Raw genomic sequence first — 26183 nt, forward strand, 5'->3', positions numbered from 1 at the left:
ATGTAATCGGGCTAGGGCAAATCGTACATGTACCTACATCAGTGTGCCGGTATAAATATAGCGCTTTAAAACTGCTTAAACATGATGACGAGGGATATCCACTCAGGATCGGGATAACTGTAGCAGTAAAAGTGAGGTGTACACTGCGCTAACGAATACCCTCTTTGTATATTCTGCAGCTGTTGTCTTGGAAGTTTATTAGCCCATTAGTAAATTCAGGAAACGATCGCAAACCGTAGTGCCAAAATTCGCATAGCTCCAACAGAAAACCATAACAACAACGAGATAAATCGACATAAGGTAAAATAAAACTCTGGGTGGTTTGAACTTTGAACCGTGTGTTGTATATGCGACAATGGCGCCGATATGCAACTTTTTTGATATGCAACGATATGAACGAAGAAATATGCAACTTTATTTATCGCCACATAAACGATAACGAAGGTGAGCATGAATAACAAAGAAGCTGACACTACTAACGGCTGTATGATATACTTAGCGTACTGCTGCCAGGTACAACCATCCAAGCAAGTGCAAATCCATAATCCATGCTGCATACAATATAATTTGGAGCACGTTTTTACCGTAAATCTTATTATCTATAGATTTCCGCGTTGTTCTTGCAATCCAAGTTCTTAAATATTGATGAAGCTCCCCTTTCGTGGTGAATGAATAATCATCCTTGTGTGGTATTTTCGCTTTTTTCGCTCTGGCGATTGAAATACTCGTGCAGCAGATGGAATGACCAGTAAACCTGAATTAAACCTGAAAAAATATATAGGATCTGGGGCGTATGGAAAGGTCTACGAAGCCGAAGTAAAGTGGGAACAAAACGACCATGCAGAAGGCACATACGCAGTAAAGGAAATAGAGCTGGATGATGGCTCACAGAAAAAAGACATTCATACCGGGATTTCTATATTACTCATTTTGCAACATCCCAATCTGATCCGTTATCATTGTCACTGCTTTCTTGAAGCGACCGAACTGCACAAAGAAAAATTTCGACTTGTGATGGAATTTTGTCCCGGTAAATCGCGAAAGTCTTTGCACGTTACTACGCGGTCCCTTAATGAGTAATTGTTGCGCTGTAAATGTATGTAATACCTGCAACTTTCTTGCTGAAAGAAATTTACCAAAGCCGAAACTTTTTATACTACATAAGTATATGTGAAGCTATCCATTCTAGACTGGTTTCCTAAAAGTTAGGCTTATGACATACCGTACATTACTTGGAAAAGTGAATATTGCATTTGATCCTAGTGTTCCATTTGTACATACTACGTATTGGCTCTCAACGACTGTTATTTATTTCGACAGGTGAAAATTTAAGGAATTATCTCGAGCGGAACGATGCGTGTTACATGCTAATGCTGCAGTACACTAATCAACTCTGTCATGCCGTGAATTATCTACATACACAACGGATTATTCATACTGATATCAAGTCCGAGAATATTTTTCTCACTGATATACATGTATCGGGACTGTTCCGAACTGTGAAGCTTGGTGATTTAGATGACCCTGTTTACAAGAAAGAGGATGAAACATCTGTCAATGATATGAGGTCTCACAGAGGCACACATTGGTACTGGTCGCCTGAGATGGCGCGGAAGGCATTCGATCCAAAAATCAAAGTCGGCTCCGCCACGGATTGGTGGAGCGTGGGGTGCGTGTTGTACGAAATGGCATTTGGATTCGAATCCTTCCTCTATAAAAATACATCGATGAATGAAGAACTATGTCGGAAAAAGGAAATTGCGACGGTGCCAAGGTTTGTAAATTTTATCAATAATGGTGGTCGATTGGACATTCCCAGCTGCTGTAATCACATCAAACGAGCTCTAGACCGGTGTTTTCTGGAGGATCCAACGGCACACTCCGCTGCAGTCGAGGGTAAATTACTTTTCGGAGGTGCCAAAGACCTTCAAGATATTCTCTTCACTGCTGCGACGCCAGCGTTGAACGGATGCACGAAACACCAAGCATTTCTGGAAGGCTACAAAAAACTACTCGAGCATGTTGAAGTCGATAATAAAAGGAAATTACTAAGTGTAAAGCACTTTGCTGCCGACATTCCCATAAACAGTCCTCCTAAGGAAGGAGAAGTAACAGACCAAGGAGTTTCGGTAGTGAAGTTTAAAGACGCTTTATCTACTGTAATGGTCTGGAGCGGAAAGTTGTGGAAATTGTCAAAGTTTATGCCAACGCACAGCCAATTGTCAGTACCGAAATTTTGCCAAATATTGACAACCGATTAAATGCCTTCGTCAAACACCTGAAATGCAGGCACGTCTACGATACTGTACCGGTTGAAATCGAGTGCAACTGCAACGTCGATCATGTACCGCGCCAACACACTCCGGATTCACTACGCTTTCTAGGTGCAATAGCGGATGTGATTATGCATGTGGAGATCTCCGGGCCTCACGGATGCTCCCTGTTACAACTGCAACATGTCTTTCTGCCGAATTTAATCTGCCTTAATATTGTTGATACACCGAGCGTTGCCGTTGAAGCAGATTCCCTACAAAAGTTTCCGAAACTGAAGATATTCACGTTTACCGATTGCGCTTTTAATGGGCTTTATAACAATTTTCTAACTAAAATGAAATGGCTGGAATTTTTTGGACTTAGCTGTTCCGGGTCCAAGTGCAGACAGTGGGAGAGTGATCGCACTGGTCGCGATCACCATTACGATTGGTTGGAACAATTTCTTTGCGATTACAGTGACTTATTGGATCCAAGGTTTGTCTATACGCATGTGGAGAATAGTTTCTACAGACGAACGGACTGTTCCGGTTTTCCATGGGATAACCACGGTATTGATGACGTTTTGCACGCACTAAAATGTAAGACGTGCGCCGCGGAAATCGGTACGCCTGCGCAACAGGCAAGGAGACGGCAGCGTATGCAATCCGATTTAAGGAAGCGGCCACTATTGCGGCTCGCCATCTCCGCTGATATGCGAACAAACTGATTATCAGAACATCCGTAGCTTTGGAAAACAATTTTTGTGTGCGTTTATCCAGCACGGTCAATTCGCTTGATAAAGATTGTAATGGCCGAAGTTATATCTTTCGGAATCTGGCTTTTCTAAATTGTGACAATAAAACGGTTCCGATTTTCAGAAATACGGCAAAGTTCTTGTCTAAGCGTTTTCTGAGAAATTTTTTGATACTCATAGAATATTAAAAAGTTCTCCAAAGACAAAATAAATAAATGCAGGTTTACATAAGTTGAAAGTCTTTTTCGGCTCATTATTTGCATGCAGCAATAAGTAGACAAGTCAGAGCCTGAATAGGCCAAAACATAACATTTTATTATTTGATCTGAGTCATCTGAGACGAAGCTGAGAAATAAAGTTTTTCGATAACAGGCGCAAATTGCACCTGTTACCAAAAACTTTGTATCCCTTACTTTGTGCACCGAGAAATCGGCTAGCCACAAACTATTGTTTTTTGCCATGCGCAAGAAGTAATTGCAAAACGATAAAATTAATTCTTGACACGGACGTTGTCGACACTGCTGTCATTTGTTATCAATATGCGTGTGACGGTGTGTCGGGTGTGCAAAATAATACGACCAAACACCCACAACTAAAATCTAACATGCCTTTAAAAATTAATGAATCTGGCAACCTTTGCCAAATACGTGCTAACATGTAATGCAGTACAACACGCTATTGCAAGCCATTTTATTGCAAAACAGTGACCTTTCCATTTAAACAAGTAGTTCGAAGCTTTTCGTGTAATACGTAGTACAACTTGTGGTAATAATAATTTATTACAAATTACTCATGTCTGCAGATACTATCGGATTAAATATTACAGGATTCGCCGCAGTATACATAGTTAAGCGAAGCGAATGCCACTTCCATAGCAATTAGTAGAATGTTAAGATCTAGACACAGCGGCGGCAAGTGCACGTTCCACGGTAACATGCTGAACCACATTTGCACCGCCACGCACCCGGCCATCTAGTGCAGAAGTAGTCACCGGTAATGCTGTTGCAGGTCCAGCGTTTCATGCGAGGGTGATCGCCGTTATCAGTCATCGCGCTTTCATAAGCGGCGTGCCCGTCTTCCCCTGTAAAACAATAGCTATCTGTATACCGGTACGCTTTTTAACAATCAACACAGTCCGTCGCAGAAATCATTTAAAACGATTACCGTCATAGTCGGTCATGGATGTCGCTCCCAATATGACAGCCAGAATTACGACGAGTACAATGGAGGTTTTCAGTGTTGGATGCATGTTGGCGGAAAACTTCAAACAACAAAGGAAACAACTGACATCGTTTTTGGATACACAAGTTACACTGAACATCCGTAAAATTATCGGCATTTTTATCAAAGGAAAATTGCGTAAACAAAAAATATAAACACTATGTTACTGTATCGAGGACTATGCGTTACTATGCCATAAAGTAGTTGACCGCAGGCCACCTACCTTACCCAGCGCTGATAAAACGGAGCGCGTACTTTCTCCTTCCAGAAACAAACTAGGAACACATAAAAACACGCACGCTAATCTAAAATTACTGTATTTTCACACAATTAGATTAAGCTCTGTATGCAAATTGTAAGTATATCTGCATCTGTATACCTGCAAATGTCTGTGCAGCTTTATACGTATATGTTGAGGTCTCAGTCGTTTCTTGTTTTATTACCAGTGCTGTGTCGTAATAATTTTTCCTTTTAGGAGCGAAACAGCGTGACAGGGACCTGTAGCCTTTCACAAGTTTGTCGCTGGATAACTACTTTACGATTTGTGTTTGCAAATAGCCCAAATTTTATGTTTTATTACGACTCTGCGGAACGGCGGAATGCGGACGCGAATAGTGGGAAAGCGATTAAAATGCTTTTGATACAGTATGTTGTTGTTTACCTTGATTTTATTACCAGCCGCCAGCAGGGAAAGGTGCATTTTTGTTAGGCATTTCCCTTACCGGATGTAAACAAGCGCACAATAGTAGGACAGCGACCAATATGACTGTTAGCGCAGAGGTGTGTTAAACTTTAGTGACGCAAAAATAAAATGACTACCTCAACAAAGTTTGTTCCCCTGCTGTACAATCAAATGATACGCTCTTACATTCTTGATTTTCGAATAAGCAAAAGCTCACAGTATGGTATTTCATTCCGTGCGGTTTACAGTTAGCTTTATTTCCAATATGAACAAATAACAGTTGTTTTTTTTCAAAAATACATTTGCAACAACAATAATAAATGGAATGGACGGGAGAGTACTGTACCCAAATCTTAAGGCAAATTCCCATTCACATCAGCAGTACAACCAGTTACGGCAGGTTTCTCTGCATGACCTTTGAAAGCACATGCGATGGTTTTCCTGGCCCAACTAGCATGTTAAGTCTGGTTTTGAGTAGTGTATTCATTATCCCAATTTTTTACATGCACAGCTTGGAGCGCTTCAGTCGTTTGCGTACTTATGCGACTAATGCGAGCATGGTTTTAACGTATTACTGGGATTTCAAAGTTCAGAATGCTATTCTGTTTTCACTTTAATGCCTCTGCGCTGCTCCAAAAGCCGACCAATAATGGGAAGAAACCATTGGTTGAGATATATCAGTTGAATTCTGCGAGGCAACGGCTGATATTCGAAATTTATTCTTTAGTTCTGGTACCCGGCTGCGTGCAGGTGTTCACATAACAACTATCTATACAAGGTGACCACCAACTGCGTAAACGCCAGAGTCGGGAAGTGCCATAATATTATGTGTTTCAAGAAACAGACATCGTCGAAACAATAAGTAATTAAATACGTGCCTAGCATTGTTGCACATGTAGTATAATAACTACTTTGTGGCATTCGTCTTAGAACGCACACTACTCGCCAGTACTCTGTACATGTAAGCATTATTTTACGTGACTTTCCTTATGCTCCCGCAACAGCTCAGCGAAACTCGTATAACACGTACTGACGAGTGACAAGTATAGAAATTCGAGTGAGAAGAACGAAAATAATTTGCAAAAACAATGCTTCGCATCTTAACCCGATAGCAGCAAAAAATAGTTTAAATTAACCCTAATAATATATTAAAATATTTTAATTTAGCTGTCGAGGGTAATTTAACGCTTATAGTTTCCAGGAGAAGTCGCAATCGGTCGACGCCGATTCCCCCAATTCCGTCCGTTTCCGTTCCATCGATTACCACCATTCCACCCGCAACATCGATTGTAACCCCAGTTATTATTGTTTCCCACAAACAGTACCGGCACATCGTAGCCAAGAATGCCGGTATTGAAGCCGGTGCTGTACGGATATGTATTGTACGTGTATGGATAATTATACGAATATGTTGAATATGTCGGATACGTCACTACCGGCGTGGATACTGGGCTGACATACGTGGCATAATTCACCACGGGGCTGGACACCGGGCTGGCGTATGTGGCGTAACTGGGACTGGCAATGGCGCTGCCGCAATTAGCGGTAACGGTAACGGACGCTTGAGTGGAACCATATTGGTTGCGCGCGATAACGTTGAAACTGGTTGTGGCGGCGATGGTGGCGCTCAGGGATAGTGCACCGGACGGACTGACACTGATGACGAACGAGTTGTCGGTGGAGTAGGATGGGTTTCCGCTGGCCGATACCTGACCGATGTACGTACCCGCGCTGCAACTGCCGATCGTGAAACCGTAAGAGCTTTGAGAAAACAGCGGAAAAGATTGCGCTGAAACCTACATGCAATAAGCGTCTTGAGAACTCAATGTTTCCTGACTTATATCCAAAAACTGCTTTAGAAACTGGACTTCATTCATGATAGCCGAAAAGAATAACCAAAATCCAAGTTTCGAGAACTCCAAAGGGTAAATAAATACAGTAAATGAAACTAAACTGAAAGTTTGTGCTAGCTCATAAGTCATAACCTAAATGCTGCAATACATAAGTAGACAAGTCACATGCACCTTCAATACGCCAAAACATAACATTTAAGTTTTATTTATTCTTACGCTGATTGAGTCCAGCAGGATTCTACACAGAATTAGCAGTAGCGACGGTGAGGGCATCATTTTGCAGGGTTTGTACTTCCGGTAATGCTAAGCACTGACCTAATGTCGCCGGTGAAACAGATAACAACTGAGTTTCCCACAGTTATGTACTGTACATATTAATTACTACTTAGAGCTTTATTGCAATAAATGCTCTACTTAATCGCTCCTACAGGTGTTTTTACAGGTGTACTTCAAATTTCTTAAAGCGCTTTCGTCATTCCTTCCTGCTTATGAAGTAAGGATAATAATTGAAGTACCAAGTAGGCTGAAGTATCATTTGTTATTGTTGTGTCTAACTGGATCCTCCCAGAGAGTTTCTGTAAATGAATGATATCATTTCTGCAGAAGTGGGGGGGAAAGTACTGGGACGCTGAATGTCCTAAATCTATACGAACAAACGCTTTGTCATAGCCAGAGAAAGAAAAACAATCATTGTCGGAAGAAATTGCTACAATGCATCGTGATCTGGCCGAGCATGATTCAGTAAAATCAACACACTTGTGATTCCCCACAAAAGCAAACAATAACACTCTTGCAGTAGTCTATGAGACAGCAAGGTTAACGTCTTCTACGCGCGTACAGTATTATTATTGTTGCTCCAGTTCCGGCTGCCCGTAATATGTCAGCGTCAGGTACCTAAGTGTCGACATGATACATTCTAATGATATAGTTGAAACACCCAGCTGCAACAAACTTGGTCGACGTTTGTACTGCACGGGTTTCCTTGATATTGTTAAATTTATCAACAGGTTTGGCTGTCGCGAATATGATTTTCTGACTGACCAAATACTATCCTAACTGCCACAAAGCCACATAAACACACTGTCAATACACTGACCACTCTGTTTTGACTGGCCTGTGCTAAAAAATCTCTAGATAACAAAAATGCAAAATAATATGTAATCGGCAGACATAATTAGTCATATTGCCGTATTACAGACACATACAAGATAAAAAAACGACTCCCCATTACTCTTGCATGCTTTATTGGCAATTGCAATTCATCGATTGTGTAAGTACATACAGATACATGTATGTGTACAGTATGCGCTACATCAAAGTACGGTTATACTTCAACCGAAGAAACAACACTATCATTTACTGTCCAAGATTTTTACCGTGCCTTTAAATTGTTATCCGTGCATTGTATTCCCTGTACATCAGCAGTATATCGCAACACATAAATGAAACCTTAAAACTGTTTTTACCGCGTACAATGGCTACCCTATGATTTAGCATCAGATTCGTTCTTGTGATCTGGCATGTGGTGCACGGGGTGTGCACCACTGACCACTTCCGCATATGTAGGTGGAGCGTCTAGCGGCTGTGCAGCGGGATAAGGCAACGGTTGGCCAGCCCCAGCAGGATAACTCGGGAGATCTGTTGACGGATGCGGCAGTGACGATCCCGCTGGGTACGGCGATGTCCCAGTTGAGCTGTGATCCGGCGCCGTCGGTTCGCGAGCGGAGCGAATGACCACCGGAGTGGGCGCGTTACGCCGGGCTTCGTACGCTACCGAAACAGTCAGATCCTCTGCAGCTCTGGCTCTGGCAGCACGGTAACGGCTGTGCCGACACGCAGCCCCACAAATCCCCACGAGTGCGGTAATAACGACGGAGACAACAATCGCTACGAGTTCGCCCGTACTGGTCGTATCGGGTCGCCTGGTAGTATAATGCCAATTCCAGGACCACGTGGTGGTACGCCACCAGGGTATGGCGGTTGTGGTGAATCCAAACGGCCTCCATGTTGTAGTAGGTCGCGCCCTTGTAGTGGTTCTGGTGGTAGTGCGCGTTGTTGAGCGCTGTGTTGTTGTTGTGACCGCCATCCACCAGGGGGTGGAGATACCCGAGGGCCAGGTAATTGGTACGAAGGGTTGCCATGTGGTTGTTGGTCTATGAAATAGAATGAGTGAAGCTTCTTTTAAAGCAAATCAGCTGGCCGACATTGTCTCACTTACATGGATCCGCTAAAAAGCGTTTCGATAAATTCGTTTACATGCTGCCAGCACCAAATGCTACTCAGTAGTAACCCTCATCCTCAAAATCCTACCTCCTAGTGGTTGTCGTTGGTCGAGCGGTAGCAGGCGTATCGCACTGAGCACTACTTGTGGGGTTTTCGCCTAGCGAGGGTACATAGATACTGGGACAGTTGATGCGGCTATTCGTAGTGATCGGTGGGCAATATAGCTCGTTGTGGATGTAACCATTCAGTGCACGACAGTAGGTACTGTTGCTGATAACTGAACCTTTACAAAATCAAAACAATGAATACGCATAAACTAATTAACTGGGTATCGGTATGGGTCGGAAGCACTTGCCTTGGATGATAGTGCTTTGAAGGAGAGTGTAGTCAATGACGATAACGTATCCGGAAAGTGTTACGGAGGTTCCGGTCGATCTATCGTACACCAAATGGACACGAGGTTGCTGGCTGTAGCGTGTCAGATATTGTGCAATGGAACGCCACGCCACTAAACTGAACTGATTTGTGAGTTGCTTGCCCACAGTTCGGTCGTTCGCAAAGGTTTCCTCGATTTTGAAAACATGACCGGTAAGCGTGCTGATCTGCCTGTAAAACCAACATGTATTATTGTATTCACCCTTCGGAGTCGGCAATGCAAAAAACACGACTGAGATTAATGACAGCTGCAATTTTAATACCGTATGTTAAGATACAGAGCGAAACTCCCGCGAACAGTGTTTGTACAGTTTTCCTGCAATTCTACCGTGACTTCACATGTCCGTGTTGGTAAAGTGGCAAACCGAAGGGTACCAGCTCGGCCCTCTGTTATCGTTGGACAAGGAATAGTGATTACCTCCCCGCACCGATTTTCGATATTCACTAAAAAAATTACATTTCGTTTTTATGAAATACTTTAGCCTATGCCAGATATATGACAAAAGTGTAATTTTCGCATTTACGTAAATTTAGAAATGATATTACATAAGACAACTTGACACGCATGTTAGTTGTTTTGCACGAAGAGTTTAAGAGGTGTTTACCTAATGGATATGTGACGTTGACCGGAATTTCCCGAGATTCTGACGCTGAAAAACGAGGAAAATTCTGTAATACCAATAATTATTCCGAAAATTGTGTTAAAACAACGCGGCACGTACAAACTGCATCCTTTGCTCCGGAAACTGCCGCACAAAAGACAAGAAGCCTGGAAAGCACCAGAAGGTAAAATACGTAATTATACATTTTGAATGATAGAAATATTTATCATGACTCCAAAATCATTGTAAACTATTGCATGGTTATAAATTTCAGTATACAAAGCGCGCGCACATTTGCAATCAACTGTTCTGATTAGATAAGCAAATAAGAGAATTCTCTTTTGACAAAATTAATGTCTTGTCTTGCTACGAGTAGTGAAACAATTTTATCACTGTGCTACTGGACATAATTGAACATGATACCGGGAGACAATTGTCCACTACCAATGAGTACGTACGTACAATACGTCTGTCTGAAGTTCATCAAAATGGTAAATTTTGTTTTTCTATCGAGTACAAAACAAAGCAAAGGGTGCTCAACCATTCCGAGCATTTCATCACATCGAGTCTGAAACATCACTGTGTCAGAGCGGCATCCGCTCTCTATAGGATCGTTCGATAGAATATTTCATTAGATTTGTATGCTTTGCCGATAGCCTAGTGGTGCCTCTCTCGGCCTTAGAGTATGGAGGTTGTGGGTTCGATTCCCTCAATCGGCAGATTTGTCAGGAGATCGGCGCCACCGCCCAGGAGTGTGGGTTGAGTGGGTGTCGCACCGACTCCGATTTCGTGTTCTGTGTGATGCGTTTACGGCCAGAGATTGGCAATGCATGCACATGGCCGACACGTTTGGATTTCATTCTGTTAGATTTTGGCTCGACAGCATGGAGACGTCCATGCTGTACGAGATGGCCTTCGATATTTCCGCATGCTAGAGTGACCCTTCGGGGCTGTTTCGATGTTGTGGGTTTCATCCCTTTATTAACATCTTTCGATATTAATAAAGCTATCGTTTGTGGCGTCGTTGTTTTCCGTTGCATTCCTATGCAGCGCAGGCATAGCGCTTACATGGTGGAGATGCGATTTCGATCCCTGATCCCCCTATCGACGTTCTGTTTCTCTACGCCGAATTTGGATGCGGTGTTTGGTACTGCATGGTATTTTCCCCGATCCCCTACCGACGCAACTTCCTAATCCGATTTTGGATGCGGGGTTTTTTTTCCTGCATCGAGCTGACAGTGCGTGTAATCAACCGCGCGCACCAGTCGAATTTCCCTGTACGGCCTACCGGATTCCACGCTCATGTAACAGCGCAGTGTGGAGTCACGCCGTATCGCGAACCCGGAAACATCAGCATCGTAACCCGACGCATCGCGGAGGACCGGAACTGATTTCTTCTCATCACCAGCCGATAGCTGCCTTCCCCACATATCGGAGGAACTACCAGACCCTGGGCATTCTTCAGTGGAGGAGCAGAAAGGCGGAATCGAGATCCTGCATCCAAAACGACAGTCGGGAAGCAGCACACCGAACGCACCGCACCGTACATTCGTCACGTCGAGTCAGTGGCAGGTAAGCCAATCTGCTGTAGCAGAAAAGCCGAAAATTTCTGAATTAACTTTCAGAATAATTAGCCGAATAATTTTCGAAAGCAATATTGCTTTTATTCTCCGATAAATTGGCCGAATACAGTAGCTTTCACGAGTTGCTGTGTTCTGGTAATGTCGTACGATAATGCCGTATTTGTATCGACTTCATAGTCGATTCCATCGCCGAAATTCTATTCTGCAACAGCAGAAAATATTGCCGTATTTCTCAAATATTTTGATAGGATAAACCCACTGAAATTTATCCATGATAACCGGAATTTTGCCGTGCACGAGAACCATCGAGGTTGTCGTGCATTATCGACCTTGCGTTGTCGATTTGCACTCTGTTATCGAGTGTGCGCCGAAAATTCGAAACCATAATTCATGAGAATTACGGAATTATTCTGCCGATTTGTCCGCAATTATCGCCGACTGTAATCATCGGAAATTTTATTACGGAAATTGTGGAAAACTGCGGAATATTGCCATCAATACAACTGCGTGTTGTAGCCGATATTTCTGCCCATTAGCCGATTTGATTAAACAAGTTAGTATCGGTAAATTACTGTAATTTATCAGAATTACAGCCGATTATTTCCTGATATTTTGCCGATACAATCACAGTAAAAATACCGAGATTAACATGCCGTAAATATTTGAACTTTGCAAGGTCGAATACAGGGTCGACTGCAGAATATCGCAGTAGATTTTGCCGATCGTTATCAAACACGGAAGTTGCTGCTACCGTGCCTTATCATAGCCGTCTAGTCTCGTTCATTGACATTGCAGTCAATTGCAATACGAGTCGTGAACTTCTAGTAACGTAATTAACAATTGTATTCCGATACCGCCGACATGCAGCGTACACCGTTAAGTAGGGTGAAACAATTCGCCGCTAATGCGATGAAAAGTGCCGAACGGATTGTTCGCACTCAGCCGATTGATTCTGATAACTTCAGAAATGTTAACCGAGCCGATAGTGCGTCTTGTTCTTTATCCAGTGACATTATTGCCGACCTGGAACGAAGAATATCAGACCGAGATGAACTGATTCGCGAATTGCAGTGTGAAATAGCACAACTGCGTACAAAACTTCGTGAAAAGCCGGAAAATGTAGAAAATTCTACAGGCCGATCTGCGCAAAATGCGACTAGTAATGTCGTTTATATTCCGAAAAGCCGAAAGCACACAAAATGTGAAGCTAAAAAGCCGAATACCGAGTCGAGTGATGATAACGAAAATCAGCAACCGGCAGTTATTAGCAATAATAATACTGCTAATAATACCGATATTAAGCATTCGTTTATTAAGCCGATTGTTAACAATTACCGTAAGCCGAGTCGTGCTCAACAGTGGGCAAATAACATCGGTAAAATATCCGAAATTACCGATCTCACACCGTGTCTGAAAAAGACGATGCGAAACAATAGAGTTGCTAGATATTGTCAACATTGTGACATTTCTGGACATTATTATGCCGACTGCTCTTACAAAGAAGTGCCGCGATCGAATAATCCTGTCTATTTAGCTTATCATGATCCAGTTACTGGAAGCCGCCGCTATGCACGAGATTTCTACCGAAACCGAATAAATTCCGCCGAACAGCTGCATTCCAGTCTTAATCCCCCGCGATCCCCGCGGCAACCAGTTATTCACAGTACTGCAGCGTCACCGCTGTTACAGGAGCCGTCTTGTTGTAACCAATAAAAATATATGCCGATAGTTAATATTTTCCCGATACCCGTGGCATCCGCCACGTGCTATCTTAACTGTACCGTTCACCGCCTACTATTACGTTTTAAATGCTTTGGAAGATTGCCGGTAATTCGAATGATGTCGACCGACGTGATTATTCGCCATTTGATGCTTAAGTCATTTGGATTAGATTCAAACCGACATGATCGTGCAACTAAATCGAATCTCTAATTAAGCGAATTAAATGCTAGACATTCGAAACCCGTGCGAAAATGTCCGAAAATTCTAGATAAATGATTTATAACAGCAATTGTCAAGTATCTACCGATCGATAATTTGTCGGATTATAAGTAAGAAAGCCGTTGCAGTTAAAGCTGATCCTGTTCAGTGGTGAACCGCACAATTCTAATTTACTATCGGAAAGATTTTTGCTAATATCGGTATAATCGAAAGTAGGTAAAACGCTAAAATGTTCCTGTAGCTTGCAGTGAAGCCAGTTACTTGTATGCTATTTTAAATTGCTGTAATTTCTGGAATTACGTCTGTTTTTTCGACTGACAGGCGTTGTCAAGAGATCTCGTACCTTTGCCGCAGTAACATAGCAAGCCGATAATTACCGATAATTTAATAAACAGCTAAATCATTACAGCCGGCGCGATATGGCAATTTTTAATTGAGTGGTCCATACCTCTCGTATTAATAAAATCCCCACTAATGTGGTGGTCCGTACCTGCTAATAATACCGAATTAGTACCGACAAAACCGACAAATACCGATAAAAACCCTTACTATTTTTGAGGTTCGTAGCTCTGGCCGGTAAACCCCCACCGTCGTTGTGGTCCGTACTCTTGCCGATTACCGTAATAATCCCCACTAAAAATTGTGGTCCGGCATTCTCGCATTAATTGTGAGAATCTTAAGCCGAATTAATCGTCGAATAATTACAAAATATTAGCCGCTTACTATAAAGTACCACAGTAAGATACCGTATTATGTAGCCGAAAACTTCCCCTTGAAATTGTGGTCTGAACCTTTGGATTAATTTGACCATTAAAATGCCGATAAATTGTCGATAATAATTTAGAATTATTATCTTGCCGACTTATAGCCGAATAAATCTTTAATTTATTGAAATCAATAAGTGTAATTTAATTGTAGACCGAATGAAGCCGATGCCGATCATTGTTATCCTTGCGATAACAATACGAACCGCCGGGCAATATGCCAGATGATTTGTTTATCGAATTGCCGACCCTGCCATATGGCGATCGATGATGCCGAATTTTTCACAAGATTGTGGAAGAAGCCGACACGATCTGTGTTTTCCGAACTTATCAGTGAAACGCTGTGTTATCGCTGCCGCCGTTTCAGCCGACTATCCTGCTACTGCTGACACTGACGTTGACATGGTGCCGGATGCGAGTGCTGAATAATCGGATGCCGAGCTTTGGAGGACAAGAGATTCTCCAGAATGGAACGCACCAGTGCAATACTTTCATTAGCGTTTGTTTTATTAATACTATAGAATATGCCGCCATGTTGGGCCGCATTTTCATTTTGTTTATTGCTGTGCTGTAGCCTCGAGGGACCTCGGCGTCCCGCCCCGTGGCATGTCAGGAGATCGGCGCCACCGCCCAGGAGTGTGGGTTGAGTGGGTGTCGCACCGACTCCGATTTCGTGTTCTGTGTGATGCGTTTACGGCCAGAGATTGGCAATGCATGCACATGGCCGACACGTTTGGATTTCATTCTGTTAGATTTTGGCTCGACAGCATGGAGACGTCCATGCTGTACGAGATGGCCTTCGATATTTCCGCATGCTAGAGTGACCCTTCGGGGCTGTTTCGATGTTGTGGGTTTCATCCCTTTATTAACATCTTTCGATATTAATAAAGCTATCGTTTGTGGCGTCGTTGTTTTCCGTTGCATTCCTATGCAGCGCAGGCATAGCGCTTACAACTGCAAAAAAATTTCATTTTACAATTTTCTTTCGGCATTGCAGCAAGTTTTTGAATAAATTCAGGAGGCTCGTTGCCCAGGCCAATGGAAACACCGCACTGTTATATAAATCATTCTCTTTCCAGTGACTAAGTAAGCGGAGTATGGTAAGAAGTAAGAAGCGGGGTAAGGTTGATGGCTTTCGAATTCGCTTCGAAAGTTTCGTTGTTTGTAACTGCTGCTGCTGCAGATCGTTTCTCAAGTACGACTGTTCCAATGTACAAATCTACGCATACGGCGTCCCACACCAATTGTTTTCTTCCCGGAATGGTGGAGATTAAGTCGTTTTCCCCCCACTGCATATCGGTTTCCTTACACAACAAAATTCCTGCCGCAAAATTATCTCATTCGCAAACACAGTAAACTTTCACATCCTAACTACAACTGTTTTATTTTACAAACACGTTTTACTATAGAGATCAAGCAACGCTCCATTAAAAATCCGCCCTCCCCAATATAAAAGAGTATACCACGTGGGATCGTAAAGCAGAAGTCAATGGCGAATCTTGCTTGGTTGTCGTTCAGCAGAGCTTGTCCTCCAGCATTAGAATTCATAGATTTTTCCAGTGCTTGGTAAGAGGAACCGACGCTATAATGGATTATGTTATGATGCAACTTAGTCTCACGATAGAAGCACGTCATTTTGTAAACCACTGAACCAAACCACGTCAAATTAACAACGCGCTCTATTGAAAAAAAAGAAAACTGATTCGAAATTACGGTACTCTGCAACCTTATGCAACGCTAAGATTAAAGCTAACAATTATGTTTGCGCATTTTGCAAATCCATTCTGATATGGAGGGCTGGGATAACCGGTGACTCACCCTTTCTAACAAAACTAGTTGCTCTGCCTCCAAGAATTCAGCATTTTGCACACAAATGTCAGCAGCGGTGGCAGTTGTTACGGTTTTCAGCATGGTAATTGCCGTCGCGCACACTAAGATTGTCGTCGTGTATCCATGAAATAAAGAGAGGAACATAAAAACAATACCTGCTGTTGGAGCTGTGCCTGCGCTACGCAGAAACGTGGCGGAAAGCACACACCAAAACGAATAAAATTGGCACAATTTTAAAATAATCGCACATGACAACACAAAATCTATCGGAATGACAATGACAAAGGAAAAAGGAACAAAACAGCGAACAAATCTCTATCCATCGTTGACGAGGATTATTCCGAAACAATCGAGATGCGCACACGACCACCGCTCGACGAAGACTGACTGTACGGCTCTGCCAAAGGCAGACACGATCGACGATTCAGCGAAGCTGAATCCACGAAACCACACCCACATCCCTGACGCACACACTCGCGGCTCTAACATGCCACGGGACGGGAATCCGAGGTCTCTCGAGGATCCATCCAAGTTACCAGAAAATGAAACAAAGTAATGTCGAAGTATTAGAGAAAAACATGTGCCATTTAGTGCCATTTTTTATCGAAAAATAAAGTTAATAAAAATCCAAAAATCACATCGAAATGCAATCAAATTCTATCGGAATGAGCAATTAAAAAAACTTTGGTTAATTAAAAGATCCAATTCCGGAGATCCACTCCAATCCAACATACGCATTGCTGCGTCGGTTCACATCCAACATACGCATAGCTGCGTCGATCCGTCGTTACTTCGATCCATCATCATTTGCCACTTCCAACGCTTCCTTGACGGACAACGTTTAAGTTTCCATTTCTACGTTCGGGTGTACAACTGTAAAATCAGACAACTGCCCCACGTTTCCATTACGGTACATCACCACATCAGGTCGACTTTGAGTTGTCAAGTCGTGCAGCGTTCCATCCGGATTAAACACGCGAATATATCCGTCGTAAAACTTGCAGTAATGCAATTCCTTCTTTTGTGCCAAGGTTTCGACTTCAGGTAAGTCTTCGCCGTTTCGCAAACGTCGCAACACATCCTGTGCCATATCGTCAGACACTTCCATTTCTTCCAACAATCTCGCTTCTCGTTCGGTCGGCATAATATGATCGCCATTCGAGTCACCAACTAGCTGCTCATGTGACTGAACATCCATCGACGCTGCATTCAGTACGGTCGAATCCACACTCGTACTGTTCGGCGGAATTTCCACAATTCCCACTGGATCAAGTCCAGAATTCTGTTTCGGCTGTGTCTGCGATTTATCAGCAGACACACCTCCCGCAGGAGTTTTTTCGATCACCGGTAAAACAGTGTTCGCTCGCTTCGTTCGTGACGTACTAGCGTTCGAAGAATCGGCCAAGGTTTTGCGTTTGCTAGCCAATCCTTTATCGTATTCCTCCTGTCGAGTCTTCAACCGCTTAATATTATCGTAAACACCATCGAAGTGTCCATTATATTCAGGTTCGATACTCGTATTCGATTCTTCAGACAAGGAAATAATTCGAGACAAATACTTCGCTTCCATAAATTCGAACTGTTGTTTACCCATCTCCTTAATTACATCGGTGAGCAATGGGTAATCGGCAATATTTCGATACAGAGTATTATGGGCTGAATAACAACCCAATCGAGCTGCAATCATCATGACTACAGCTTTCTTATATCCGGTATTCGGTCGAATATCTTCCCATTTAATCGGCTTCGAATTAATTCGCTTATACACGCCACTACAGACCTTGCATAAAAACCAGAATTTAGCAGGATCGGCGTCCGGCAGGGCAAACTGAAGTAAGAAGTACTCGGCGTTGGCATTCCCAACAATTCGAAATTGCGAAATTAATTCGTAATTCACAGTCAAAATCGGTTCGAGTAATCGGGTCGGATCTAGCACTGAAGGTAAGTTGTTTCGACGCTGCGTATCGTAACGGCGACGTTCCAATATTCGATAAAAATTCACTGGGCCATAATTCAAGTTTCGAATACGTTCAGGTAAGTCAATCATTCGAAAAATTTCGATAAACTCATGGATCATAATTTTAATGGAATTACGATCAGGTTGTGTCGAGGCTCCAGTGACTTCCACAACTTTGTCGACGTAATTCTCAATATTGCGCAGAATGATCGTTACGTCTTTTCGAACGTTCTTAAAGTCAACTTCGTTGCGTCGAATAACTGAAGAATCTGTACGAATATTCGTATTCTGCCACGTTCGATTGCTGGCATGCAGCTGATTCTGCAAATTATCAGAATTACCACACGAATCGTTCACGTTATTCGAATTATTATTAAAATTAGCCACAACATGTGTACGAGACTGATTTTCTACATCGTACGTCGTTCGATTACGCTGTTTATTATTTCCGCTCGAATTTGACTCGGTAAGCAATAATTCACTCACCCGATCGGTCATATCATTATTAATCGACGCATCCATCATTCTTTGAAGGCGATGTTTGCTATCTTTCGGCCAAGGGCATGGCATCACCATCTTCGACACTGGATCGTACTTGAAACATCCAGCCGGCAGACTGTTGGTGATATTTTGCATTTCATCTTGCGATAGGGTTCCGGGTGGCACAGACAACGCGGTTCCAGTTGTGAAACGCTGTCCCGTCTGCGCTGGCGTCGGTGACTGTCGATAATAAAACTGATTCGGCACGTTCGGTTGTTGCATCGGCAACACAGGAAAAATTGGCTGCTGCGCTGGTGGCAACATTCGCTGCAGCATGGTAGGGTTCACCACGCTGTTCGATGGATTAATAAATCCATAATTCTGCTTATTTGGCGCATTAGGTACGATCGGCTGAGGAATCTGTGGAATCGGCTGATTAGCCACATCGATAAAATCAGGGTCGATAACCGTAGCCCATTCGTCTCGAGCACCGGCTTCGGCGATGAATTTTCGAACTGCCATCTTCATTCCGGCCAACTGATTCGGTACGTTCTGCAATAATTTGGTAAGCATCGACGTTCCTGTACAGCACTTCGCCATACAATCTCGGAGTGACGGTCGACGGATGCATAAGTCGGAAATTCTTCCCAAGGAGACATTCGACACATTTTCGTTCGTTGGTGTTCAATGCGCGTCGCATACAATCGGAAACCGGTTCGGGGTTGCGCATATTCGAATACATATCTGGAATCGAAAAATAATAATATTAAATTTATACGAGTCATTCGGAAATGCGGTGTAATTGCATCGTAACGATATTTATAAGTATTATTATTAACTATTTAATCGAAATTCTATAAATTTATTACTCGATAATACGCTATGATTTTCAATTTAGTTTTGCCAAATTTTCCAACATGCTCCACGATGAGGATTATCGATTACTACAATTCGAGGGTCATCATACATTCGGGCGATCGCTAAGGTAATATTAAGTTCGGTTACGTCAGCAAAGTCGCTGCGCACAACTACTGTATAATTAATAATCTGGTCTGGCGTGCTGCCATCCGGATCATCGATTGCACGAACAATATGTAGTACGACACAATTCCAATCTTCCAGAGTGTTAGGTCTGAAATAAACTCTGAATGTTCGAAGAAAAGAACGATAAGTAGTCGCGGGATAAAAAGCTGGTCGCTGACGTCGATTATAAATGCGCACTAATCGACGTTCTTCATACGATCGTTGAATTACAGGATATATCGCATGAACAGGATATCGCCTATTTAATCGATCGCTTATACGTTCGGCAGTGGGTTCCAGACCACTCTCCTCAAGCTGTTTAATTTCGTACGAGATTTCTTCTACTGTAGGTTCTGGGCGGGAAACACGGACTTCCGGTGTCACCTGTCTAATCAAAGCATTAATTCGAGAACGATTAGTTTCAGCAATTGCATATCGATCATTCTCACACGGTACGACTTCACCATCGGTAACTAGCGTTCGTATTGCAGTTACTATGTTCGTATGTACTCCAACAGGATCGATAATTTCCAAGGTAAAAACATTCTTAATATAGCGTACGATTTCTTTGATTGTCGATCCACGCATATCGTGAATTACACGAATCGCTAAAACAACTGCACGCTGAAAAGTGTTCGCATCGTAGAGACGGATATGTTCGTAACGCCTACGATGAATACGCGCTTCAACGTATGAAATTTTCTTTGTCCAACCGATATAAATTTCGAGAAATATTCCACGAGTAACTCCAGTTTGAATTGCATCGTAATACTCGGTCCATTTAATCGTTTTACTTCGCATTATCGTTCGATACCGCTGAAATAAATGCGCAAAAGCCGCCGCTTTATGCACATCATTCGACTCATCTAAAATCTGTACGGTCATATTAATCATTTTATCTTTATCGGTTAAATTCGATTTATTCGATTTGTCATCTTCACTCGGAGTCGTACTTGTAACCGCGTTTTTTCTCGGTGAACTTTTTTCGTCATTTTCGATACCATATGATGCTGTTATCCTATCTAAATTTTCTTGCGATATGCCATAACGCTCACGCAATATTCGATTTACTGTGTCGATACGGGTTTCTTCTTGAGTCTTATTCTGTTCGACTAAATTATCCTGCGGAGAGGTACGTGATCCCGATGATTGCGGGGAGTTTTTGGGAACACTACGACTACGATCGGTAATATCTAAATCCTGTTCGGTGGCGCCATAGCGCTCTCGCAATATCTGATTCGTTCGATTACGGGCGGCTATAAGCCGTGCATTATTATCAGTATTCGACGATCCAGGCACTGGCTGCGGCGCCGGTGCCGGGGTCATTGGCCTAGCGATCGACTGCCAAGTTTGGGGATTTACCATTCGAAATCGATTCGGCTGACGACGCTATCCAGAAGTTGGAAATAGTCGACAAGTTAACGCTCTATTCGATAAACGTCCACCATGTTGAGACTGATTTGGTAAGCGACCACCATGTTGGAATGTGCTCGGTAAAGAATCACCACCATGTTGGCCTTCTTTCGTTAAACAACCACCACCATGCTGGGACTGGTCGGATGAACGGTCACCACCATGTTGGAGCTGTCTCTGTTGTGATTGTTCGACTCGATTCTGACTCGACGATGGTTCGACTATCGGTTCGTGATTATGCGTTTCATTATCGATAATCGTTACAGGTTCAGTCTGAGCATACTTAGATACTCGAATCGGTTCATTTAAATCAATTTCAACTAAAGACTGTTCGACATTACTGTTCGGCGTCGGCAGGCTAAACGATTGATTACCTTGTCCGACCGATCGATAAGGAGGCTGGTTTCGAATATTTCGATCCATATCTGCAAAGTGCAAAAATGAATACTTCGGCGTTTTTGCTTATCGATTAAATTCGGAGTATCGACACCTAAATTATTTAGAAAATGTGACGGTATAACGGTATCGACACCTATAAATAATTAGACATGCGGGGTATGCATCGAATACTATTATGTTACAATACACGTGTAGTACGAACATGCACCTATCCACCTAATGTGCGACGTACTTTTAACTTTTTAATTTTAGGTTTATTTACTTTACACGGTTCGATATCCACATTTTCCCACTGATCGGCACTCGACGGTTCAACAGGCGCAATATCGCTAATAATTTCAGCATTAGTTACTTCGTTATTATCGATTACTTCCGCGCTATTTGGTACAGTATCGACATTATCGCCATTAATTACTTCAACTTCCGATCGATCATTGCTGGATTCAGTCTGTTCGGTTTCGATACTATTTTTATCCGCATTAGTTACCGGATTTTTCGACAGTGTTGCAGTTGTTTTACGATCGACTTCGCTAGTTTTATACGATTTTAAGCGATCACAATTAATAACTTGTACTGTACGAGACTTATCCTGTTTTTTGATCTCTACCGCGTTCGTGTACGGAAAGCCAATAACCTTCCAGGTACCGTCATACTTTTTCTTAAACGACTCGGTTTCGCTTTTCTTTTTCTCGCGCTTAACGAGTACTAAATCGCCAATATTAAAATTCTCTTCTGTTCGATGCGAATTAAATCGCTTAGCTTTCTTTTCGAATTCTTCTGTAATATAAATATCGGCAATTTCTTGCGCTCGACTAAGATTGTGACGAAATTCATCCATGTACTCTTTAATCGACGCATGATCAGGCGGTAAGTTCGTTTTCGTTACTGTATCGGCGGGAATAACCTGTTCCCTACCGTACATCATAAAAAACGGCGACATATGCGTGGTTCGATTTTCTACTCGATTTCTTCCAGCGATAACGAATGGCAAGACTTTATCCCAGTTCTTCTCTTTTCCTTCGATTGCATACATTGCCAACGAATCGGCAATTGTTTGCATTTGCCGTTTGACGAGTCCACGGCCTATCGGGTGATAAGCCGAACCAAAATGGTGTTCGATTTTTAATCGTTTATTTATTGCTTCGAGTAAATTATTATGAAAATGTTTACCACGATTAGTGTTTAGAATATGCGGTGCACCGTATGGTAAAATTACATCGAAAATTAAGAAATTTGCTACGGCTTCCGCCGTTGCGTTCGGTATCGCTTTTGCAATCACGTATCGAGTCAGTTCATCGATCGCTACTGCAATGTACGTGTTACCACTTTTCGTAATCGGCAGTGGTCCTTTCAGATCCACTTGTACTCGAAACCACGGCGCACCGACTTTTATCTGTTGGAGTTTACCGGGCGGTGCCTTTCGATCACTTTTCCGATGCTGACATAAAAAACAGTTATCGACGTAGTGAATGATTTGTGCAATCATGCCCTCCCAGTAGTACCGGAGAGATATCGCTTCGATTGTTTTCTTCCTACCAAGATGACCACTCGCTGGGGCATCATGCATCGCATGCATGATGTCGACACGCATTTGTTTAGGTACGACATAACGACGGCATAATCTACCATCCTTTTCCGAAATTCGATATAAAACACCATTCCACAATTCGTAGTTCGGATCACGTTTTACTAAATGTACGCTTTCGGCACTCCCTTCTAGTGCGTGTATCTGTTTTTCGATATTCGGATCTTTTTCCTGTTCGATACGTTAGAATTTAAAATTATCGGTTTCTTCTTCGTGTTCGGCTGGATCGGTTAAAGTAACTACTCGAATGGTCGGATGGCTAAACTTATTATCTTTATATTCGTCCCAATTATCATCGTCATCGGTCGGCTCGCCAACAGGATGGCGAATCAGTGCATCTGCGTTATTGCACTGCTTACCAGGTCGATATAAAATCGTCATTTTATGACTGCTTAGCTGTAAAGCCCAGCGAGTCAATCGACCGTTAAGTTCCTCTTTACGAGAAACAGAACGCAACAGGTTCGTCAGCGCTTGAGGGTCGGTTTGAACGGAAAAATGCGAGTACTCGATAAAGTGGCGAAATTTTCGATATGCAAAAACAACAGCCATACATTCGAGTTCGGTGATCGGGTATTTCCGTTCGGCACTACGCAAGAGTTTACTACCGTACGCTATCGGATGACCATCTTGATGGAGTACGGCGCCAATACCGATTGTACTGGCGTCGCATTCGATTACTGTAGGTTTCTCGGGATCGAATTTCTTAAGTACGGGTGCATTAATTAGTGCATTTTTAAGATCGTTAAATTCTGCATGGCATTCGATATTCCAGTTACGTTTAACATCGATTTCTCCCTTAAGAAGATTATACATATTTCGCGTACGAGATGCATAACCGACGACAAATTTTCTATAATAATTACATAAACCGAGAAATGATCGAAGATCTTTCTCTGTCTGTGGTTTCGGGGATTTTTCGATCGCTGAAATCTTTTCGGATCCGTTCGAATACTTTGCTCGGACACGTTGTGCCCAAGGAAGTGGAGTTTCGTTTCACCGATATGGCATTTCGAAGGTTTCAAAGTGAAACCGGCTTTAACTAAACATTCGCACATTAATCGAATTTTGCGAAGGAGATCATCGAAATCCTTCGCCGCAATAATTATGTCATCGAGGTAAGCAAATATATTTTCGTTTCGAACAGGTTCGAGAGTTTTATTCATCGCTTCCTGAAATGTCGCGGGTCCGTTACAGACTCCGAACGGCATTCGAAGAAACTCGAATAAACCATCCTGCGTTATAAACGCAGTTTTTTCGATAGATTCTTCCGACATTTGGATCTGCCAGAATCCCGCGTTGCAATCGACGCCCACATAAAATTCGTTATCGGCGACGGACTGTAACAGTTCGTCCGGGTTTGGCAACGGGTAATTATTTTTCTTAGTTACATCGTTTAATTTAATGTACATTACGCAAAATCGAGCGCCGGTCGATCCATCAGGGTTTTTTTTCGACGCAAGGACAACAGGAAAACTCCAAGCTGAATTAGATCGACGAATAATTCCTTTATCGAGCATTTCTTGTATGTGCTCTTGAATTATTTCTCGACCTTTCCAACTCGTTCGATGCGGTTTACATTTTATTGGCGCTGTGTCGCCAGTATCGATAGTATGTTTGGTAATTGTCACATTACCAAACGGTCGACTTTTAGTAGCAAACAATTCGGGAAAATCGAGAAATACTTTTTTAATTTTATCGATCTGTTCGGGTGTTAGAGTTCGATTAATTTTAAGCGTATCGACTGCACTACAAACTTCTTCCTGTTCTTCCGGTGTACGACGTGATAATGATGCCAAGTTTATTTGTAGATCTTCGATTTCTTCGTATGGTTCGAGATACCCGATAAACTGCCCTTTTTTAATTACCTGCCGATTAGGTTGAAAATTAAAAAGGACGAGATCGAATTTATTATTTTTAGGTTGTACTATGCCTTCGACGGGTCGTACGTGCTGACCGGTATACACGTGCGGACTTGGTAAAAACATAAATTTATCGGTTTCGAATTTTTCATTCGGATCGAACCGAGCACCGACGGTTGCCCAATTCATACCAGCATTTAAATTTATTCGATCGGAAGCAAACACTTTGATCGACTCAATGCGTTCACCACGATACACGGATGTTAGTTTAGGGGACTCGGAAAATTCCCAAGTCGATTCATTATTATTCGATTTATTTTCGGTAGGAATACTAGGGGTGGAATCGGCTGTACACACCGGTTCCACATTTGCTATAATTAAATTTTTAGGGGCTGGTATTTCATCCAAATTACTCGATTCGAAAGTTATTTCATTACAATTTATTTCATCGGCAACTAATTTATCAGCTGCTAATTTATTTTTATCGGGTTTCATCGTATCAACCGGAAATTCGCTAATATACTTGATGACACGTGCAGTCGGGAGGAATTTCACTGTTCGACCATGACTAACTAGCGGTTTGTACACGATAACTTCAGCGTTTTCACTAATCGGACGACATTCTTTAAAATCAAACGGTAATAGATAGGCGCTCGATGATTTCTTTTTAATAATGTCTCCGATCGGCTGGCGCAGTGCCACTGGTAAGTAAAATCGACAATAGCTAAAAATTTCCGCTAACTGTTTCTGTTTCTGCTCGAGTACTTCTAATTCAATCTGAAAATTATCGGTCATTTCTTTAAATATTCTATCAGCTTCAGCAGGTTCGATTTCGGTTGGCACTGAATCATCGAGTAATATCCATTCATTATCGGCAATCTTTTCTTTCATTTTAATTATTTCTCGTAATTCTTGTACGAATACTCGATACTCATTCCATAGTCGTTGAAATCGACGTTTAATTTTATCGCCAGGTTTAGGAATTTTATAAATCGATTTCTTCTGCGGCTTAACGGTACTCTTGTTTACCGTAAGCTTTTCCGATGCCACAGGTATCGATAAAACCTCACCGTCTGCTGTACTATTCTTTTCGATTATTTGTATATTCGTACTCGATAAATCCGAGGCGATTTCCGATGCCACGGGTATCGGGAAAATCGATGCCTCGGGTGTAAAGGTAGCTAAACTGATATGCGTGACATCGTCACGTTCGACAATTTTTATGGGTGAATTATCAGAAATATCGGTCGTGAAGAAAGTTACCCTTCCTTTGGAACTAAAAAACTTCGCTTTCGATAAGAAATCTTGGCCTAATAGGACCTTAAT

The 26183-nt window shown here is 42.4% G+C and overlaps 3 protein-coding genes and 2 long non-coding RNA genes across 5 annotated transcripts; 2 read left to right on the forward strand and 3 right to left on the reverse strand.

The window, feature by feature from the left end:
• The first annotated feature begins 516 nt into the window (after nucleotides 1–516).
• Nucleotides 517–3150, forward strand: LOC129584315 (serine/threonine-protein kinase Nek6-like). The gene is made up of 2 exons (XM_055476459.1): nucleotides 517–1030; nucleotides 1321–3150. Exons 1-2 carry the CDS (start codon nucleotides 742–744, stop codon nucleotides 2259–2261), a joined length of 1230 nt encoding a protein of 409 aa, XP_055332434.1. The 5' UTR covers nucleotides 517–741; the 3' UTR covers nucleotides 2262–3150.
• Nucleotides 3151–3693: 543 nt separating this feature from the next.
• LOC129584425 (uncharacterized) lies at nucleotides 3694–4611 on the reverse strand. Its single transcript, XR_008689889.1, has 3 exons — nucleotides 4452–4611; nucleotides 4172–4268; nucleotides 3694–4088 (listed from the first exon to the last, which is right to left on the reverse strand). It is a non-coding gene; the product is annotated as an uncharacterized LOC129584425 (long non-coding RNA).
• A 1031-nt stretch (nucleotides 4612–5642) lies between these two features.
• LOC129584392 (uncharacterized) lies at nucleotides 5643–7198 on the reverse strand. The gene is made up of 2 exons (XM_055476552.1): nucleotides 6980–7198; nucleotides 5643–6706 (listed from the first exon to the last, which is right to left on the reverse strand). The coding sequence occupies exons 1-2, from the start codon at nucleotides 7037–7039 to the stop codon at nucleotides 6092–6094; spliced, it is 675 nt and encodes a 224-aa protein (XP_055332527.1). The 5' UTR covers nucleotides 7040–7198; the 3' UTR covers nucleotides 5643–6091.
• An 809-nt stretch (nucleotides 7199–8007) lies between these two features.
• Nucleotides 8008–10273, reverse strand: LOC129584322 (uncharacterized). Its single transcript, XM_055476469.1, has 6 exons — nucleotides 10144–10273; nucleotides 10027–10071; nucleotides 9685–9865; nucleotides 9342–9592; nucleotides 9074–9269; nucleotides 8008–8916 (listed from the first exon to the last, which is right to left on the reverse strand). Exons 1-6 carry the CDS (start codon nucleotides 10226–10228, stop codon nucleotides 8247–8249), a joined length of 1428 nt encoding a protein of 475 aa, XP_055332444.1. The 5' UTR covers nucleotides 10229–10273; the 3' UTR covers nucleotides 8008–8246.
• A 413-nt stretch (nucleotides 10274–10686) lies between these two features.
• On the forward strand, nucleotides 10687–15269 carry LOC129584269 (uncharacterized). Its single transcript, XR_008689861.1, has 3 exons — nucleotides 10687–11595; nucleotides 11855–12159; nucleotides 14466–15269. It is a non-coding gene; the product is annotated as an uncharacterized LOC129584269 (long non-coding RNA).
• The last annotated feature ends 10914 nt before the right edge of the window (nucleotides 15270–26183 follow it).

Source organism: Paramacrobiotus metropolitanus, unplaced genomic scaffold, assembly GCF_019649055.1.
Source record: "Paramacrobiotus metropolitanus isolate TYO unplaced genomic scaffold, Prichtersi_v1.0 Parri_scaffold0000013, whole genome shotgun sequence".
NCBI lineage: Eukaryota > Metazoa > Tardigrada > Eutardigrada > Parachela > Macrobiotidae > Paramacrobiotus > Paramacrobiotus metropolitanus.